The 17,289-nt window shown below is 34.6% G+C and overlaps 3 protein-coding genes across 3 annotated transcripts; 1 reads left to right on the forward strand and 2 right to left on the reverse strand.

The window, feature by feature from the left end:
• Positions 1-482: 482 nt before the first annotated feature.
• On the forward strand, positions 483-3,755 carry LOC133287075 (mitochondrial import inner membrane translocase subunit TIM22-4). Its single transcript, XM_061484633.1, has 5 exons — positions 483-664; positions 1,930-2,145; positions 2,721-2,911; positions 3,001-3,073; positions 3,395-3,755. Exons 2-5 carry the CDS (start codon positions 1,983-1,985, stop codon positions 3,478-3,480), a joined length of 513 nt encoding a protein of 170 aa, XP_061340617.1. The 5' UTR covers positions 483-664; positions 1,930-1,982; the 3' UTR covers positions 3,481-3,755.
• Positions 3,756-5,268: 1,513 nt separating this feature from the next.
• Positions 5,269-8,035, reverse strand: LOC133287041 (binding partner of ACD11 1-like). The gene is made up of 5 exons (XM_061484591.1): positions 8,030-8,035; positions 7,371-7,474; positions 7,166-7,241; positions 6,079-6,165; positions 5,269-5,985 (listed from the first exon to the last, which is right to left on the reverse strand). Exons 1-5 carry the CDS (start codon positions 8,033-8,035, stop codon positions 5,269-5,271), a joined length of 990 nt encoding a protein of 329 aa, XP_061340575.1.
• Positions 8,036-9,463: 1,428 nt separating this feature from the next.
• On the reverse strand, positions 9,464-13,315 carry LOC133287073 (heat stress transcription factor A-1b-like). Its single transcript, XM_061484631.1, has 3 exons — positions 12,889-13,315; positions 10,239-11,530; positions 9,464-9,746 (listed from the first exon to the last, which is right to left on the reverse strand). Exons 1-2 carry the CDS (start codon positions 13,117-13,119, stop codon positions 10,268-10,270), a joined length of 1,494 nt encoding a protein of 497 aa, XP_061340615.1. The 5' UTR covers positions 13,120-13,315; the 3' UTR covers positions 9,464-9,746; positions 10,239-10,267.
• Between the last annotated feature and the right edge of the window lie 3,974 nt (positions 13,316-17,289).

A 17,289-nucleotide genomic window follows, 5' to 3' on the forward strand; every position in this document is an offset into this window, starting at 1 on the left:
TAAATGACATAAGTTATGTCATTTTAGGAGAGAGATAGACACAGAAAAACGGAAATTATGGGAGAGAGAAAGTAGGTGATTTTTTTTAATTTAATATTCAAATTTTCTGTGTCTGTATCTCTATTAAAATGACATAACTTTCTGTCATTTAAAATGACAAACACTTTTCTCTAGAAGTATTACTAAGTTTATCCTAATTTTTATAAGGAGTTTACAATAACGGTAAATTTTTTATTATGTAACAGGAAAGTGAATTTTTTTTCCTGCACTAACATAGGCAATTGTGCCTCATTTTTTTCTTATTTTTTATTTTATAAAATAGCGGGACCCATTATTTCTCTGTGTGAGCAGAAAATTTAACAATTTTTATGTAAAAGGAGGAAAAGAAATCCCTTACAATAAACCGCCACAAGGGAATTTTATTTGCAGGATTTATTTTTTCATAACCTCAAATCAAAAATAAAAGCCCAGTCTGATTTTTGGGCAATTTTATTTCGGTGCCGACCCGACCCATAATCCCTAAATTACGAATTGGAGCTGTCCCCTTTTCGGACACCACAAACTGTGAGCTTTCAGGTCTTTTCCGTCGCCGGCCACCGGACGCTGGAGGACGTGCTTGCAGCGATCACAAATCACTGCATATTTCGTTGCTCCGAATTCTTAGGTTTGTTCCTTTCAGCAGATTTGTCGTTTAATTCGTTGCTCTGTTCAAAGCAAATGTGAAAGTGATATCTACATTTAAAACTGATACATTTTGACGTGCGATTTCCTTTTCCTTTTCCGTTTGCTGAGCTGAGAGTAAGATTGAAATTCGAAATTAATCGATCTCCTATCTTTACTGAGTAAAATTGTGTTCACCTATTTTTCTTTTTTTAATAATATATTAACGTTTAATGCTCGGTGCTTGTTATGATTAGATTTAGCTATGATGATATTGTTAGGTTGTAATTCATTATGGAATGAAACAGGGAACTTATTACCACTTTTCTGTTCTTTATATAGGTGGGTGAATGTATAAACAATAAGCTTGTTGGCGGTTATTACAGCACTGAACTTATCATGTTATTCAAAATATAGATGTTAGATATCTTGTATGATAGTCTTGTAGAAATTGAACTCTAGTTGTGATCCTGAACGATATGTTACTTTTCCTAACCAATTTTACTAAGTGTTACCTGGATAGGAATAGCAAAAAGAGGAAAAGTGTATTAAACTTAACTCAGCAATTTTAACAACAAGATTCCTCTAAGAATTTGAAAGAATGAAATAAATTGGATTGGGGCCAATAGATGTAATAAAGATAAGTAAATGACCAATAGTTGAAAATCTTATAAAAGAATGATATGAGAGTTCATATAATTTCCTAGGCTAAAGAGATGAGTAAGAAAGAGGTAAACGAGTGTTATCCCCATGCCTTTGGTTATGCAGTTAATAATTATATTCTTGACGAGGAAGAATTTTCATTAGAATAAGTGAATAACCCACTATAATGGACTTTTTATTTCTTGATGTAACTTGTTATGTTTAGAAATTGAATGGACCCTCAGGAATTTAGTATGTCAGTTTAAAGGAATATCAACTATCAGTCTTATTTCTTGCAAGCACTTGGGGTTATTTGGACAATGAACTTTCTCTTTAGTGCACAGATGGAATATTTTCTTGAAAACTACCATAAGTGATCCACTTCACTAAGTTTCCTTGTTTCTTTGCATAATTTAAAAGAGTAGGTACCTTCAAGTTTATCCTATAAAGGATATTCTATGTAACCTATAATTGTTAGGTGTTTCAAAGTATCGGATGGTGTGTAAGAAATATCTGACACATTATCTGCTATGGGTATGTGTTCGACACTGGTGTGATAGACGCTTTGAATTATTTGTGCTTCTTAATAAAGTAGTAATAATAATATTCATTGATCATTATGTACAGCTTTTGCAGGGATTCCAGCCAGCTCTTGCATATCTTGGATTTAAGCTTTACCAATGGCTGATGACTTGGGAAAAGGAATTGAAAATGGTTCTGTGAACTCAAAAGAAGTAGAGAAGCCTCAGATTGAGCCCATAAGATTGCCCACAGTTGAGGAAATTCGTGGCCAAGACATTTGGAACAATTGTGCAATGCGCAGTGTTGTTAGTGGAGTAATGGGTATGACGATTGAAGCCTCATTTTTTCATTTTCCTAATACGTTTTAACACTTGATTTTACCTCTTCATAAACTGTATTAATGTGCTCCAAATGTTAATATAATTATTTTGTAAATTTGGTGTTTTTTGTCAAGGATTTCAAATGATGTAGAGGTAATCTGATCCTAGCTTTACTTAGTATGTGTTTGACAATGAAGTACCAATTAACGAGACTTAACGCAAGTTAAAATCTTGTTTTGTGGAATATAATATATTTTCAAGCACATCAAATTTGAGAATTTTGTCAACTGGTTATATATTTCAATTGATGGCTTTTGCAGCAAATTATTAAATGACCTCAGTTTCAATAATGCCAACAAAAATCCTTAATTGATCGCTAGGGAGAGCATTTTACAAACTAAAAGGAGTGGATTTGGAATTTTCTAATAATATCAAAAAATTGATGTTAACATAGCCAAATTATTGGGAAATATCAAATATGTCATTGAATAACTTCAGCTTTTTTCTAGACTTTGCAAAGCTGTTGAGGTATATATTGTCAAACAATTTGTTTCTTGGGATTCATGTGTTTTGTAGGAGGTGGGCTTGGCCTCTTCATGGGTTTGTTTCTTGGAGCACTAGACAACCCACTGATGCAGGAGGAAATGACTGGCAGACAACAGCTTGTATATCAAGCAAAGCAGATGGGGCGAAGGAGTTGGAGTTCAGCCAAAGCATTTGCTGTTATGGGTTTTATATTCTCAGCTGCTGAGTGTGTTGTTGAGAAGGTCTAATGGATTTGAGGAATGATTATATATATTTACATTAAGCATGTGAGGTTAATTCTTCTTCTTACCATCTGGGGTCTTTTTTTCAGGCAAGAGCAAAACATGACATAACAAATACTGTTGTTGCTGGATGTGCTACTGGAGGTGCAATATCAGCAAAAGGTAACCCTTTTTTCGTTCATTTTCTGTCCTTTTCATGACAGGCATACATGGCTTGGCAAGGCATGTACAGAAGTCAGGCTCGGAAACCTTATACCATGAACAGTGATTCTGCAGGATTCCAGTTAGCTTTTGTATATCTTTGATTGGCATCTAAGGCGCACTTTGGAAAGTGCTTTAGCTTTTGCAGATATATTATTAAGAAATCATAATTTTTTAGTTGTTTAATATTTTCTGTTTTTGGAGGAATATGTAACTCGTTTTGTAAATCTGTTCTCTGCCTTTGTTTCACCATGACATCCATTAATGTTTCCGCTGTTGTAGGTGGTCCAAAAGCAGCATGTGCCGGTTGTGCTGGCTTTGCGGCATTCTCCGTCGTGATAGAGAAGTTTTTAGAGAGACATGAGTAAGTAAATTGACGTCAGCGAATTTTGTATTCATTAATCATAGTTTGAGTTCTTGGAGAAAAAATCTTTTGCCCATTTGATAAAGGAACATGAGAGGGAGCACATATTTATTTCACATCTCTATGGAATTTATATACAATGTCATTGGTGGATGCTTCTCCAAACTGGGGAAAGCTCTGATGTAATAATATCATTTAGTATTAGCTAATTTAAATAGTTTTTTTCCTAATGCATTCCTATGTCTGTAAGAATTTATGGTACATTCTTACACTTCTAAATTTCACCGTTGTCATATATCTATTTCGGTGATAAATTAAATTTTGGCTCTTGGCTAAGATTAAATCAATTAAATGTTATTATGCAAGTGATATGCTAATAATCCATCAGATTATAGGCCATTATTTTAAAAAACTCATATCAGTTCCGTTATCTATATGTGGTTCCGTTCTAATTCAAGAAATGGAACTTTTTGTCTTCACATTTGCTTCGGGCTTCAATTTTGTCGTGCAGGTTTTATTTGTTTTAATTTTGCATTAAAAGTTACAAAATTGTTGCATTCCTTGACAGAATGCTATTGAAAAATACAGCCTCCAAGGGATGTATACTCTATTAATTTATCAAAATTTTATGTTGTTTTGGATTTATACCAAGCCTCTCATTGTCCCGCATTTGCCTTAGCTCCAAATTCAACATCAATCTATTACGAATGAAATTTATTGATTCACAGTATTGCATTAATCCAAGCAGAAATATCTCAAAATAAGCAAAATTCGTCCCTATGATAGCCTTCTAAAAATAATAACGGGAATGAGGGGACTTGGTAGAGCCAAGACAAGTGTGAAAATCGGCTATATATTTTTTTTTTTTTTTTTTTTTTTTTTTTTTTTTTTTTTTTTTTTTTTTTTTTTTTTTTTTTTTTTTTTTTTTTTTTTTTTTTTTGTAAATTGAGATTTAAAAAAATTTAAGAGCAATACCGTTTAGGCTTGAATTTGATAGAATATGTGAAGGGGTGAGAGTTCAAGCGAATGAGCTCATAGGCTTTCAAAGTTCAAAATATTTTTGAAGCCATCAAAATGATTTTCAACCTGTCAATTCTTAACCTTGACACAACTTTTAGAAAATCAGACAATGTTCTGGAAAGTCGAAAACATGACCTAATATGTCAATGAGTCAATTAAACGGATAGCTTAATCAATTAAAGCCTGTCAGCAGGACTTAAAGCTGTTAAACCATATGTAAATGTCATTTTTGTTTTTAAATTGAATCAATTATCTACCTATATATATTAAGGGTTTTTTTGGATAATTTATCTCCAGGTATTCTCATTATATATTCCACAACTCTATTAACTGGGTTGTCTGAACCAGATATAGAGACAACTAACTTGTGTAAAAAACCAAAGATACATGGTATTGCACCTAGACATGGCATACAGATAGTGCATTGAGTATCATAAACGAATCAATACACAGAAATTATTCTTCAGTTTTATTTTATTTTTACAGTATAGGTTATTCTACATATACCATCCAACTTCTCATAAAACAAGTAATATGTTAATAGAGGAAGAATCCGTTTAGAAACTTTTTTGATAAATTTTTACAAATTACACTATGTTCTCCCGGGAGAACATAGTGAAATTAGTGTTCTCCCGGGAGAAGATAGTATAGTTTGTAAACAAAAAAAATTTGTAAATATAACCTGCACTATATTAATATAGCTCAAACTCCATATATACTATATGGCAGGCACACAAACAGAGAATCCCTTGCAAAACCAGATGATCAAACCTTAAGTTGTTGTAGGATTGGAAGGTTGACCAGCCATGGTGGCCTGTGGAGATTCAGGTTTGGAGGGTGGATTAGCTGTATTGGGAGGTTGACCAGCCATGGTGGCCTTTGGAGATTCAGGTTTGGATGGTTGATTAGCTGTATTGGGAGGTTGACCAGCCATGGTGGCCTGTGGAGATTCAGGTTTGGATGGTTGATTAGCTGTATTGGGAGGTTGAGGTTCAGGCATAATGGTGTGGACAACATGGCCTTCTGTCTTTCCTTGATTATCCTGAGCTAAAACCTTCTCCTTTGTTTTCTGTCCCACCTCCTCAGCTTTCTTAGCAACCTTATTATAAGCACCAGTGACCCATGTAGCCCCAGTTAACACATAACGATTCTTCATGATGGCAGATCCAGCATTACTCACTGACTTCTCAGCTACTGAAATTGCAGATTTAGTCTTCTCCGAAACTTGAAGTTTCTCATCCATTTCTTTTACTTTGTCATTCACCAAAGTTGTACCAGCACTGATTTTTTCACTAATACCAACCTTTTGGTCCAAAGAAACAACTTTTGCTGTGGCTGTGGAAGTAAAGTGGTGCTTTTCATCAAAGGCTTTTGCACGGTTTAATGCATCTTTGCCCAAAATGAAGCCCTTGGCTAGCATGCTGCTGACAACATCCTCTGCCTTTCTCAAACCAGATTCAGCAGTGTCAGCATTTTTGGTCTCATTTGCCTGATCAGATTCAACTATAAAATGTCAAAACCTGTTGTCAACTCAACAGAGATATATCACATAACTACGAAATAAAGAGAAAATAGATACTACAGTTTGCAATGTAGATGCAGCAGAGGCAGGTAGAGCATAATCTGGAGCCAAAGCTATGGTTATAGACTGTCCAGCCATCACTGCTCCCTGGAGATACCAATATAAGTTTTATGTCAGCTTAAAAAACTAATATGAAGTCAATTGTACCCGCTTTTTTACCATTTTGTCCTTAATTAATTATTTAATAACCATTTTATCCTTCATTGCAAACTATCTATCAACCTGTCCCTCTTTAATCGATTAAATTGAGTATTTAATCGATTAAATGGTCAAATGAAGATTTAATCGATTAAATCTTCAACTTAATCGATTAAATCTTCCTCTTTATCAGAAGAACAACCTTATGTACGGGAGATTTAATCGATTAAATAGGGATATTTAATCGACTAAATCTCCAAGTCAACGATTTTTGTCTATTTTGACCATTTAATCGATTAAAATTTTGGCTTAATCGATTAAAGAGGGGCAGATTGGTAGATAGTTTGCAATCAGGGGCAAAATGGTTATTAAATAATTAATGAGGGGTAAAAGGGTTAAATAGCCCAATTGTACCACCTCTTGCTCTTTTTCGGAGAAATGATATTGTAACAACCAACAATTAGTGTTACTATCAATGTTACTACCAATCAATTTCACTGTTACATCGATTATGTTGATCCAACGGTTATATTTATTTCCATCTTTGTATGGTTATGATTCTCTATATTTAATACTTTATATTTATTTTCACATTTGTATGGTTATAATTTTCCATATTTAATGCTTTCACAATAAATTTAGGGAATCATAACCATACAAAGATGGTAATAAATATAACTGCTGATCAATATCTAACAGTGATAAGATTAGTAGTAACACTAATTGGCTACCCCTTCTTTTTATATTAAAATTTGAGTTTAACTTGTCATAAATCATAGAGGATGCACTTTCCAACCAAAATTTAAGTGGTACATAGCACTACAAGTAATGCTTTCCCAAAAAGAAAAAGAAAGAAAGGTGCATGTTGCAATAAACAGTGAGCGAATGGGAAATAGAGAACACTAGTTAACAACAGAATTTGACAGAAGGCACTAAGAAATGAATCTACCGATAGAAGAACTGCAGTTTCTGCTCCATCTGGATTACTGAAGGTAACATATGCAACTTGGGAACTTCCCTTATCACTGAAAAAATGAGTGCAATTATTTATAATCTACACATTCGTAAACGCAGAAAAGCTCTATCCTAAAGTTGGTGAATACCATCTATTGGCCTCATAACATGGAAAATAAACTAATCTAATATAAACAAACCTCTGCATTTCAATATATTCGATTTTGCCAGGAAAGGTCAGAAATTCCTCCAATTCTTGCTGTGTTACACCTGAAGAGATGTTGCTGACTTTCACCGATCTTACCTGTTCAACAATTTCTGGATTTTTAAGAGCCAACAATTTCCAATTTTGCAGTTTATTTAATGGTTTATATTATTCTCTAACACACCCCTCACACGAAAATTGAACCCGGGACACGAGGCTAATACCATGTAACCCAATAACTAAAATTGGGTTTGTGCCATATCCACGCTCCCAAATGACGGTGTGTTAGAGAGATACAAAGACATATACACAATGTGGGACCTCAATGACATTATTTACAATAACAATAATCAAAGAAATGAAAATATGCACACACAAAAAAGGCAAAGGAAAAGCATTAAATCAAATGACAAAAACCTCGGACAGAAACCGATAACCTCATTTCAATGTAGGATAAAAAATATACACGGATTTATATGCTAAAAAAGTAAAATTAAAACGAATAAGATCTTAAATTGATTGGAAATCCTTGCCAGATTTACAACAGAAGAATTCCAAGAAAACGGAATCATGCACGTTACAACAAAATGTCCTCACGTTTGTTCCTTTTAATTATGAACAAAAACATAAAAATGGAAGAGCCATGCAACTGACCGCCATAACGTTGATTATTCTGAAGCCTATGCCAGAGATCAATCTTCCACAGAGAAGAAGAAGAAGAAGAAAAATGATGCGGTTTTGTATTCTTGCTGATGCTATTGATAATGTTTATTTGTGTAAGAATGAATGGTCTTTTATCCTTTTTCATCCCCTTCTCCTTTAATGATCAAATCTTATCTATTTATAGTAAATAAATTTATAATATTGTACTCTTTCAAATTGCCACATCAGTTATTTGTTTCAAATATGTTCCCTCTTTGGTATGCTTCCATTAATAAACACAACAAAAGAGTGCCTCTTGGAAATATGTGTCAACCGTTCAACATTCATTTATGACCTTTGCTCGTAATGTAACGGATGATAACATGTTTCTGTCTCTCTTGGCTATTTTATTCACTTCAATTTGGTTGAGTGGGAGTGGTCGCCGAGCTTTGGTTTGTTTAGAAGGAAATAACATGCTTCTAATAGGAAATAACATGCTTTAAGGAAGACTTTGCCAAAAGGCATACAATCTCCATAAAGGGTTTATGTTAGGTAGGTCTAATGTTTCATTATCACTGCCAATATTGTTTCAATGTGAAGCGAAGACCATAGGAAACTATACTGTCGTGAGCCTGTGGACTAAGGATATCCAGAGGAGGCAATAGTTCTTCTTGTCACCTTGAGCACAAAATATCTAGATTGGTGAAAAAAACGTGCCATCTTTTTTCGTTGTGTAAAGGGACCATGCATTGTTAAGCTTTTGATTTATATCAGGGACTAAAAATCAGAATGTTTATGATCCATTAAAAGTTTTATATGGTAATGTACATTATTTCTTTTTATAATTTAAACTATTTCTAATATCCATTTGAAAGAAGACCATGTATTCCATCATAATACAGAATAAAATAAGCTCATTGCGCATCGTACCTATTAAAAGCAATCGACTTCCATAGTAGACTAAAATACCGAAAACTTTGATGAACACATTCTCTATTTTTCCAGGTCAAAGTTCTATCGAACCCAATAACCGTAGATGAGCTTCCACCAAAGAACCCAGCCAATGACATATTCTTTTAGGGTTTGTTTGAAAGTAAGTTTTAGGAGGAAAAGGAAGAGAAAAATTTTATTAATTCCTTTCCCTGTTTGTGAGTTTAAAAAAATGAGAGGAAGGATTTGAGGACTTTCACAAAACCTTCCAAAACCCTTCTTGTTCTTAAAATTTAAATTCCCCCAATTTGGAGGGAGGGTTTTAATTCCCAAACAAGGGGAAAAAATACCCTTCCTTCCCCTAAATTCTTTTCCTTCCCCTCCAAACTCCCAAACAAAGCTTTATTTGCTTGGGCAGAACTCGTATTTTAGTACTAATTGCCCAGCAAATAAAAAAATTGTAAGAAACAATGCTGATGAAAACAACTCAATAATGCAATTATACAGAACACCCCCACTAAAATATTAACACATCATCAGAGGAGGAGATGGAGAATGACTGTTAATGTTAACATTTGGTATCAGAACGAGCACAGAGAATTGTCAAAATACATATAAGGATATATAGGAATTTACGTAAACTTTATTTGTTTTTTTGGCCCCATATGACAAACAAAATACATGAAAAGGGGCAGTCACACGGATGGGAGAAAGAGAAACAGGGATTTGATGATATCTTTCTGGTGTCTTTGTAGAAACAGAATGGCTTTGTCTGCCCAGCAGCAAAGGACCTCAACGTCTGCAGGAATCATGGACAAAGAATATTGGAAAATAAAATATAAATACTATAACCAACTTCAACTTCTCTTCTCCCTAACCAATACATCAAAGGAAAAATGAAAGAAAATTCATCCTCCTCCGCAACAAGAAAAGAAAAGTTCCATCCTCTTCCCTCCCAAAAATAAGCATATAATCCATTTTTTATTTATACAATGTATACAACAAAGGAAAAATGGAGGTAAATAAATCCCTTCCTCTTCTTCCTGTAATACAATTTGGAAGTACATCTATGCTAATAGTTACATTTCAAACAAGGTCAGATGTTATTATGTTATTATAGACATTCACAAACAACTATATTTTTTTTCCCTCTATCTCTACAGCCGCCACCACTGAAGAAGGCAAGACAGAAATTGAGCATGCCAATGACAGAAAATTTTGCACTAGTTTCAAGTCAAGGAACAATGAGAACCAGCATGCTTATTATGATAATGTAAGCTCAAAAATTTACCTTCATCTGCAAGAAACATATATACACAATTAAGACTTTGATGCTAGAAGCCCCATCTGTTGAGTAAGATGGTCAATATGCTGTTTCTTATCCATCTTTTCCTGTTGACTCTCTCTTTCTGATGACATTTCTAGGTCTTCGGTCAAACCACATACCAGAGAGCTACATTTAACTTCATCTGTATCTCCAGTAAGTGGGCTTGGCCTCAAAAACAGTTCCCAGAATTCATCATTGATTCCTGGAAGCTTAGAAATACCATCTGCATCAGTAGAAAAAACATCAGCTTCTACAGATTGTGACCCATCTAAAACAGTTGACATCACATCTATCTCCTCATCATTCACAGTGTCAGACCCTACAAACTTTAGATCAGGATTCATGAAGCTGCTTTCTGCCCCCATCCCTTGGACTTCACCAAAATCTAAAACATTGTCGTCACAAGTATGCACTGTTAGTTCTGGAAATTCAGCTCCTTCGACACAGTCAGTCAACACAGCAGGTGAAGATTGCACCTCAGATATGCTATTGGTCATACAACTGCCAGGAAACTGAGATTCTGCTGCCATATATGACTGTCTGGAAATAGGTGGAACCTCAGAAAGGGTTACACCAGAAACTTGAGTGGATGAACTACTACTATCCAATGGAACGGCTGACAGAACTTCATCAATAATGAATGAATCAGAGTTCTTAATTGATGATTCCATCCTTGTAGAATTGTTCATTTGCAATATCTGGCAAAATAATGCTTTTGCTGCCTCATTTATAGAAGGTTGGTACTTGACAAGACGTCCATCAAGAGCATTATGGAGATGATTGGTTGCTAAATTATCTTCTTCCGGCCTGTGGAGCCTCCTCTTTTTATTGCCTCCAGTTATGTGTCTATTACTTTCATTCTGCTGCTGTACAAACTGAGACAAGAAGCCCGGACTATGCATGGCCTTCGCTAGAAATGACATCATCTGTTGCTGACGCTGCTCCATTACCTGCACACGTTGCCCAACAGTTTGCAATTGGTTATCAGTCGTTTGTTGTTGCTGTCTTAACCTAACAAGTTCCTGCATAAGAACATTCTTGTCCCTTTTCAGTCTTTCAATGTCTTCCTCAATCCCAAACTTACCAACTTCCACACATGCCCCAACAGGTGAGTTCTGCACCTGAGATGGTTGTTGACTAATACCATTTACATGAGCAGATTTTCGCCTATTGATACTCTTCAACAATTGTTTTTGACCCCTTAAAAAACCTTCATTTGCAAATTCCCAGCGGTCTGGGTCAACCTTTCTAAAGCCCTGTTTGTCAATCAAAAGAAGATGATTGAATAAAGATTGAGATTATGCATACAGTATACAAAGCATCCAGCATGACTGAAGTATTAATAATGCATGAAGGGAAGATGGGATGTCAAAAATATAATCTTTTGACTGAAGAACAGATATTTAATGATTTTGATAATTAACTACCTTCACTAAAGAATTCCCATTAAGGAACATATCTTTACCAGAATCTACAATTCTTATTACACAATTGCAATCATTTTCGTACAGCATAATACAGCGCAGAATTATTTTTCAATTCTTGGGAATGCAGCCAAAAGTGTTTGGTTTGTTGGGTATGGCCCATACTTCGCACTCAAATGAGTGAAATGACTACTCTTATAGGCAGAAAGCAGAGAAAGCCAACGGGGGTTTGGGCTTATTTTATTTTTCTCTTTTGTAGTTATTTGGGCTTGGGCTCATAAATAGATACTGTTGCTTGGGGTTTCTAAGCCTATTTATATTTCCCTTATAAAATAGAGTGCTTTGTAACAAGTGTGATGAGGAGAATATAGTGAAATATTACTGGAAGTAGCCCACATTGGGTGAACAAGGGTACATATGTGTCTTCATTCTCTCCTCTCATTTCTATTTTGCTATTGCGTGTGTGATTGTTCGGTCCCAACATGGTTTCCCAAAAATATTCCTGAGAGTATTTCATGAAACTCTTAGGAATGTTAACTTTATTCAAGTGTTCGATTTGAACAAAAAAAAAATTCCTAGGAATCTTGGACTTTTTCCCAAAATAACACCTATGGTGGGATGGGGATGGTGGTTGCAGCAACAGCTGTGGTGGTAAGGTAGCCTGATGGCAGCAGAAGCAGCAGCATCATGATGATGGTGACAGCTAACTATATCCTTTGCTTTGTTTACAATCACAAATGCCTCTTGAAGGTAATTCTCTTTACTCTTGGGCTTCTAATTATAACACTTGATGATCCCTCGACAATGAACTCAATGATGAATAAATTCTATTAAGCTAATTGCCTCACCTAAAGAATAAGAAAAAATACAGGTGACATGAACTCAATTCAAAGAAACTACCTTCAATTCGTCACTGTAAGTAAAGACAAGGTCACCAAGGCACATGAAGTAATCAAACAAGCATAAATTTATAAATAAAAAATTGGTTTTTAAGGCACAGATCTCGTCTTCCAGTTTCAACAGCCATAATTCATTGACCCACACAGCAATACTCTAAAAATCTAAGGAAAAAAGACAAAATCTAAGAATGACACATCATGAAATGAAACCCTAAGAAATCCCCCAAATTGAAGGGAGGAGTGAAATAAATGAATGAGGAAATGGAAGAAGAGATGTCATGTGTTACGTACGTAAGTATTCAATTGCCTGACGAAGCTGGAGAAGTTATTGTGCTTGAAATACTTAGGCAAGATGTGTTTGGCGAATTCGGTGACATTCCAAACAACGAAGGTGTTGTTGTTATTCCCCCACGACACCATCGAATCGGTACACGAGTCATCCACCATATCATACGTCTTGCTCAGGAACGGTGCCACCCCACTATTCACGCTCCCTGCTGCCGCCGCCGCCGCCGCCATCATCCACCCACCACTCTGATAGACCAACAACAGCAACAACAAGAAGAACAATAACAAGAAAGATAGTAGACAGAGACAGAGACAGTGACAGTTAAAAGAGAAATATAAGTAATAGAAACACCACACACCCACAACAAATTAAAAGCGAAGAGGGGAAATGGTGGGTTTTATTGCCTGGGGATTTAGATTTCGATGCATACCCCAATTTTGGAAACTGGAAGGGTTTATATTTTTGGGCTTTCAACAATTGGGACGGAAAACGAATTGTGAGTCACAGGATAAAACAGACTTTTCCTGTAACACGATAAGTGTTTTTGTCTTTATATTTTTTTTTCATTAATTTAAGAGAAATACAAGTCAAGATTTATTATTTTATATTGGCGAAAACTTTTCTTATGCCGTAGGTAGGGTGTTTCATCTCTTACGTGATTGAAATAATTTTATGTGAGTCCTTTCATTTTAATTAATAAAAAAATTAAAAAAAATTAAAAAATAAATTTCTGTGAAACAACAGGAGATGATTTCTGTTCGGCAACATAAGAGAATCATCTCCCTTTTATATGATAGACACAAAATATATAAAGAGCTATTATTTTAAAATAAATAAATAAATATTAATATAATTTTTAATGTATAACTAAAGGATTTTTTTTTTTTTGGTTTTTCAAGATATCTTCGATCGATAGTCGAAGACTAATTCTTCTATTGCAAAATAAAATAAAATTTCAACACTAGAATACGATTGCTGCACCCAATAAAATTGTGTAGCAACAACAGACATGCAAAATCCGTAAATAAAATGAGTATGTTATCTCATATACTGCTTAATTTAACTAATTAGTAACGGATGCATTTTGGGTTGCGTGGTGTTTTCCTAATCCAATCATTTTTCTTCTCCCTCTCTATTCGCTACTCAGATTAATATTCTGTAAAAAAAAAAATTAAAAATTAATCTTCATTAATTTATTTATTCACGATAAGTATATTCATTCCCTTCATATTAGCGTTATACATTAAATAATTTTAAATAATTTTTTTTGGTAAACATATAATTTTATTTTAATTTTAAAAAAACTGATAATTTTTTCCTCAACTTAGAAAATTAGAATTTTACTTGTCGCAATCTATTATTTTTCTGTTTGGTTTTTGTTCAAAATTTATATTTATAAATATTATCCTCAACCCTAATGACAAATCATTCAATCTCCTTCTCTCATCAAAATGTGAAGAACATCACCAAGATAATGTTTGTCTAGTGGGAGATTTTGCACGCTTGATTATCATTGGTTCATCTCATATATATATTTTACTGTATAATTTGTATTATTTTACCTATCATTTTTTTGCATACATTTACCTACTATTCTCCAACACCGTTACATTTTTGCACGCTTGATTAAGGGATAGATTATTCTACCTATCATTTTTTTTTGCATACATTTACCTACTATTCTCCAACACCGTTAGATCAGAATATCAAGAGAAGAGAGAAAGATAAAGATTAGTTAAGATTCTGATCTAATGGTATTTTAGAGTGGTAAAAAAATGTAGGCAGAAAAAGAAGGTAGTAGAATAACCTATCCCTTGTATTGAAAAAAACTATCATTGATGGATTTAAAAATTCATATGTGCCAAAGCATAGGCTTCTCCATGATTTAGTTTCTTTTGTTGTCTCCTTTTGTCGTAAGGGCACACTACATTTTATATTGATGCTAGAGAAGTATTACAAGCACAAGAATGCTGTTAGGGGGGTTTGGTTGCTAGTTTTTGTTGAGATAGATGGGTAAATTGGAAGTGGGTTTGTTGGAGTACCGTGTTTGGTTCAACCGATTTCTTAAAATGCTATCTATCTCACTTCCCTAGTTAACCCATTTGCAAGGCATTCTGAGGCAAAAAAAGCAGGGCAAATAATCCCACTTCCATCGTGGTATTGCTTCTTATCTAGCAATTTGCTGAAATTTGCGAAGCCAACGATGACCATGGTACCCTCATAAGTGCGCGAAATTGAAGACAGCCGTACGAAATGGCAGAGTTGTATCTTGTCACCTTCTGCACATATTAAGCGCGCGAAAGACCATAGACTTCACAGACGAAGAGGAAAACTTGCAAGAGGAATTGGATGTGAAAATAAGTCTTCACCATGTTCCTGTTTCTGGTCTGAAAGGAAAAACAAACCATCAGTTTAGGCTTGAAGGTTGGGTACAGTGGGAGGTAACGTTGGTTCGGTACAAAACTTTAATATTTCGTCTGTGTTTTTAGGTGTAAATTACACACAAAGATTGTGTTTTTCCCTTGATCCATGGAGTTAGATTTTAATTTCATAAATTGCATGTAGGTGAAAAAAGTTTTTGTCTTCACCGTCAAATTTGTCCTTCACATCTGATCTTACAATTTTCAGCGTTTGGTCTTTGCCGACAACTATGGTCCAGAATCTTACCACACCTAGGTTTGTGCTGTGGCTTCTAACATTGCTTTGTCTCCATTTTTCAAGAGCCGTTGTTGGCTTTGGCTGCGCGGACTCCATACGCAGCAGAATCTTCACTGTTCACCAATGGAGTCCTCTGACAACAACAAGAAAGAGCAAGTGCCACCCACACCCGAAGACCCCGAGAAGAAAAAGAAGAAGGAAGAAAAGGTTTTTCTACCATCTTCATCTTCTTCTTCTTTTGATCCTGATTGTTTTGCAAATCGGGATTTGCATTGATGAGATTTATGAAGAAAAAAATTATGCTTTTTGAATACCCTTTTCTTAAATTCGAGTACTCATGGGAATGGAGGGAGTTTATTTGTCTTATAGAATGGCTACTGCCAAGTTTTTTTTAAAAAAAATTAAAATTATCTGAAGGCATTTTGAATGGAATTATAATATGCAGTGGTTTCTAATTTATATTTCCTCATGTCACAATGTTATGGCTTTGTCCTAGGCAAGAGAGAAACAATTGAAGAAAGAGAAGTTTCTTCAGCAGCAAGCTCAGGTGAAATTGCAACATTTGATTTTGCCAAATTTTTATTTTTCTTGTGTGATTTTTATCAATTTGATCTTGTAAACAATGTTCATAATCACCATTTTTTTTTTTGTATTTTTACCCCTTTCTTTCATTTGGTGTTAGCAGCAACAATCATCCAATGCTTCTAAAAAGAGTGAAAAGAAAACTGTGAAGCGCGGCGCAGAGGATGAGAATCCTGAAGATTATATTGATCCCGAGACTACATTGGGTGATAAGAAACGTATGTCTAGTCAAATGGCAAAACAGTACAGTCTAACTGCCGTGGAAAAATCGTGGGTGTTAAATCCATCTTTATGCTCATTATACTTTTATTGTGTTAAGTGCTCATCTTTTACGTTTGCTAAACTTTAGGTGGTATGAGTGATGGGAGAAATCAAGGTTGTTTGTGGCAGATGCTAGCAACTCCAAACGACCTTTTGTTATTGTGAGTTTCTTGTTGAACATATATATGTTGTTTTCTGATGCCATGTGAAACTGTTTTGGCTCCAATTTTTCTACCTGAGAGTAAAAATCAATTATGTGTGTACAATTAGACGATTTGGTGTAATTAGAGATTTACGTGTGCGTTATGGAGTGCAAAGTAACCATTTGCTGAATAGTGGGAGTGATCCTTCCCAATTTCGGAGATCTTTCTAATGAAAAATTAAAATCCATTGTTCCATTTCTTGAAGTGATTTGTCTTGTAGATTAAGATGTTTCTCAAAATTCAATAACATTACATTAGGTGTTGAATGTTATCTCATTAAATTGCACTAATAGATTCCCAAATTGTGTATTATTGATCAATGGTTATCTTTTTTGGATTTGAATGAAATATAGTGTCTTGTTCTTGCTTAAAATCTTGAAAAGATTTAGGCTATATGCATGTTTGCACTGCTTCTGAGGAATGTGCAAAGTGGCTGTGCAAATTCAAATGATATAAAACTTTATGTTTTCTTGCTTCCTTTTTATGTCTATTGAGAATTTGATTGTGCTGTATTTTAGGTTTTGCCTCTACCAAATGTGACTGGTGCTCTCCATATAGGTCATGCTCTAACAGCTGCAATAAAGGTATCTTATATATCCCATTTTCCCTGCTCAGTTTAGCTGTTCAAAATGGTTATATATCCCATTTTCCCTGCTCAGTTTAGCTGTTCAAAATGGTTATTCTCAATGAGGTTTATTG

This window comes from Gastrolobium bilobum, unplaced genomic scaffold (genome assembly GCF_033153095.1).
Source record: "Gastrolobium bilobum isolate Gb01-03AN ecotype WA unplaced genomic scaffold, APGP_CSIRO_Gbil_v1 utg1487, whole genome shotgun sequence".
NCBI lineage: Eukaryota > Viridiplantae > Streptophyta > Magnoliopsida > Fabales > Fabaceae > Gastrolobium > Gastrolobium bilobum.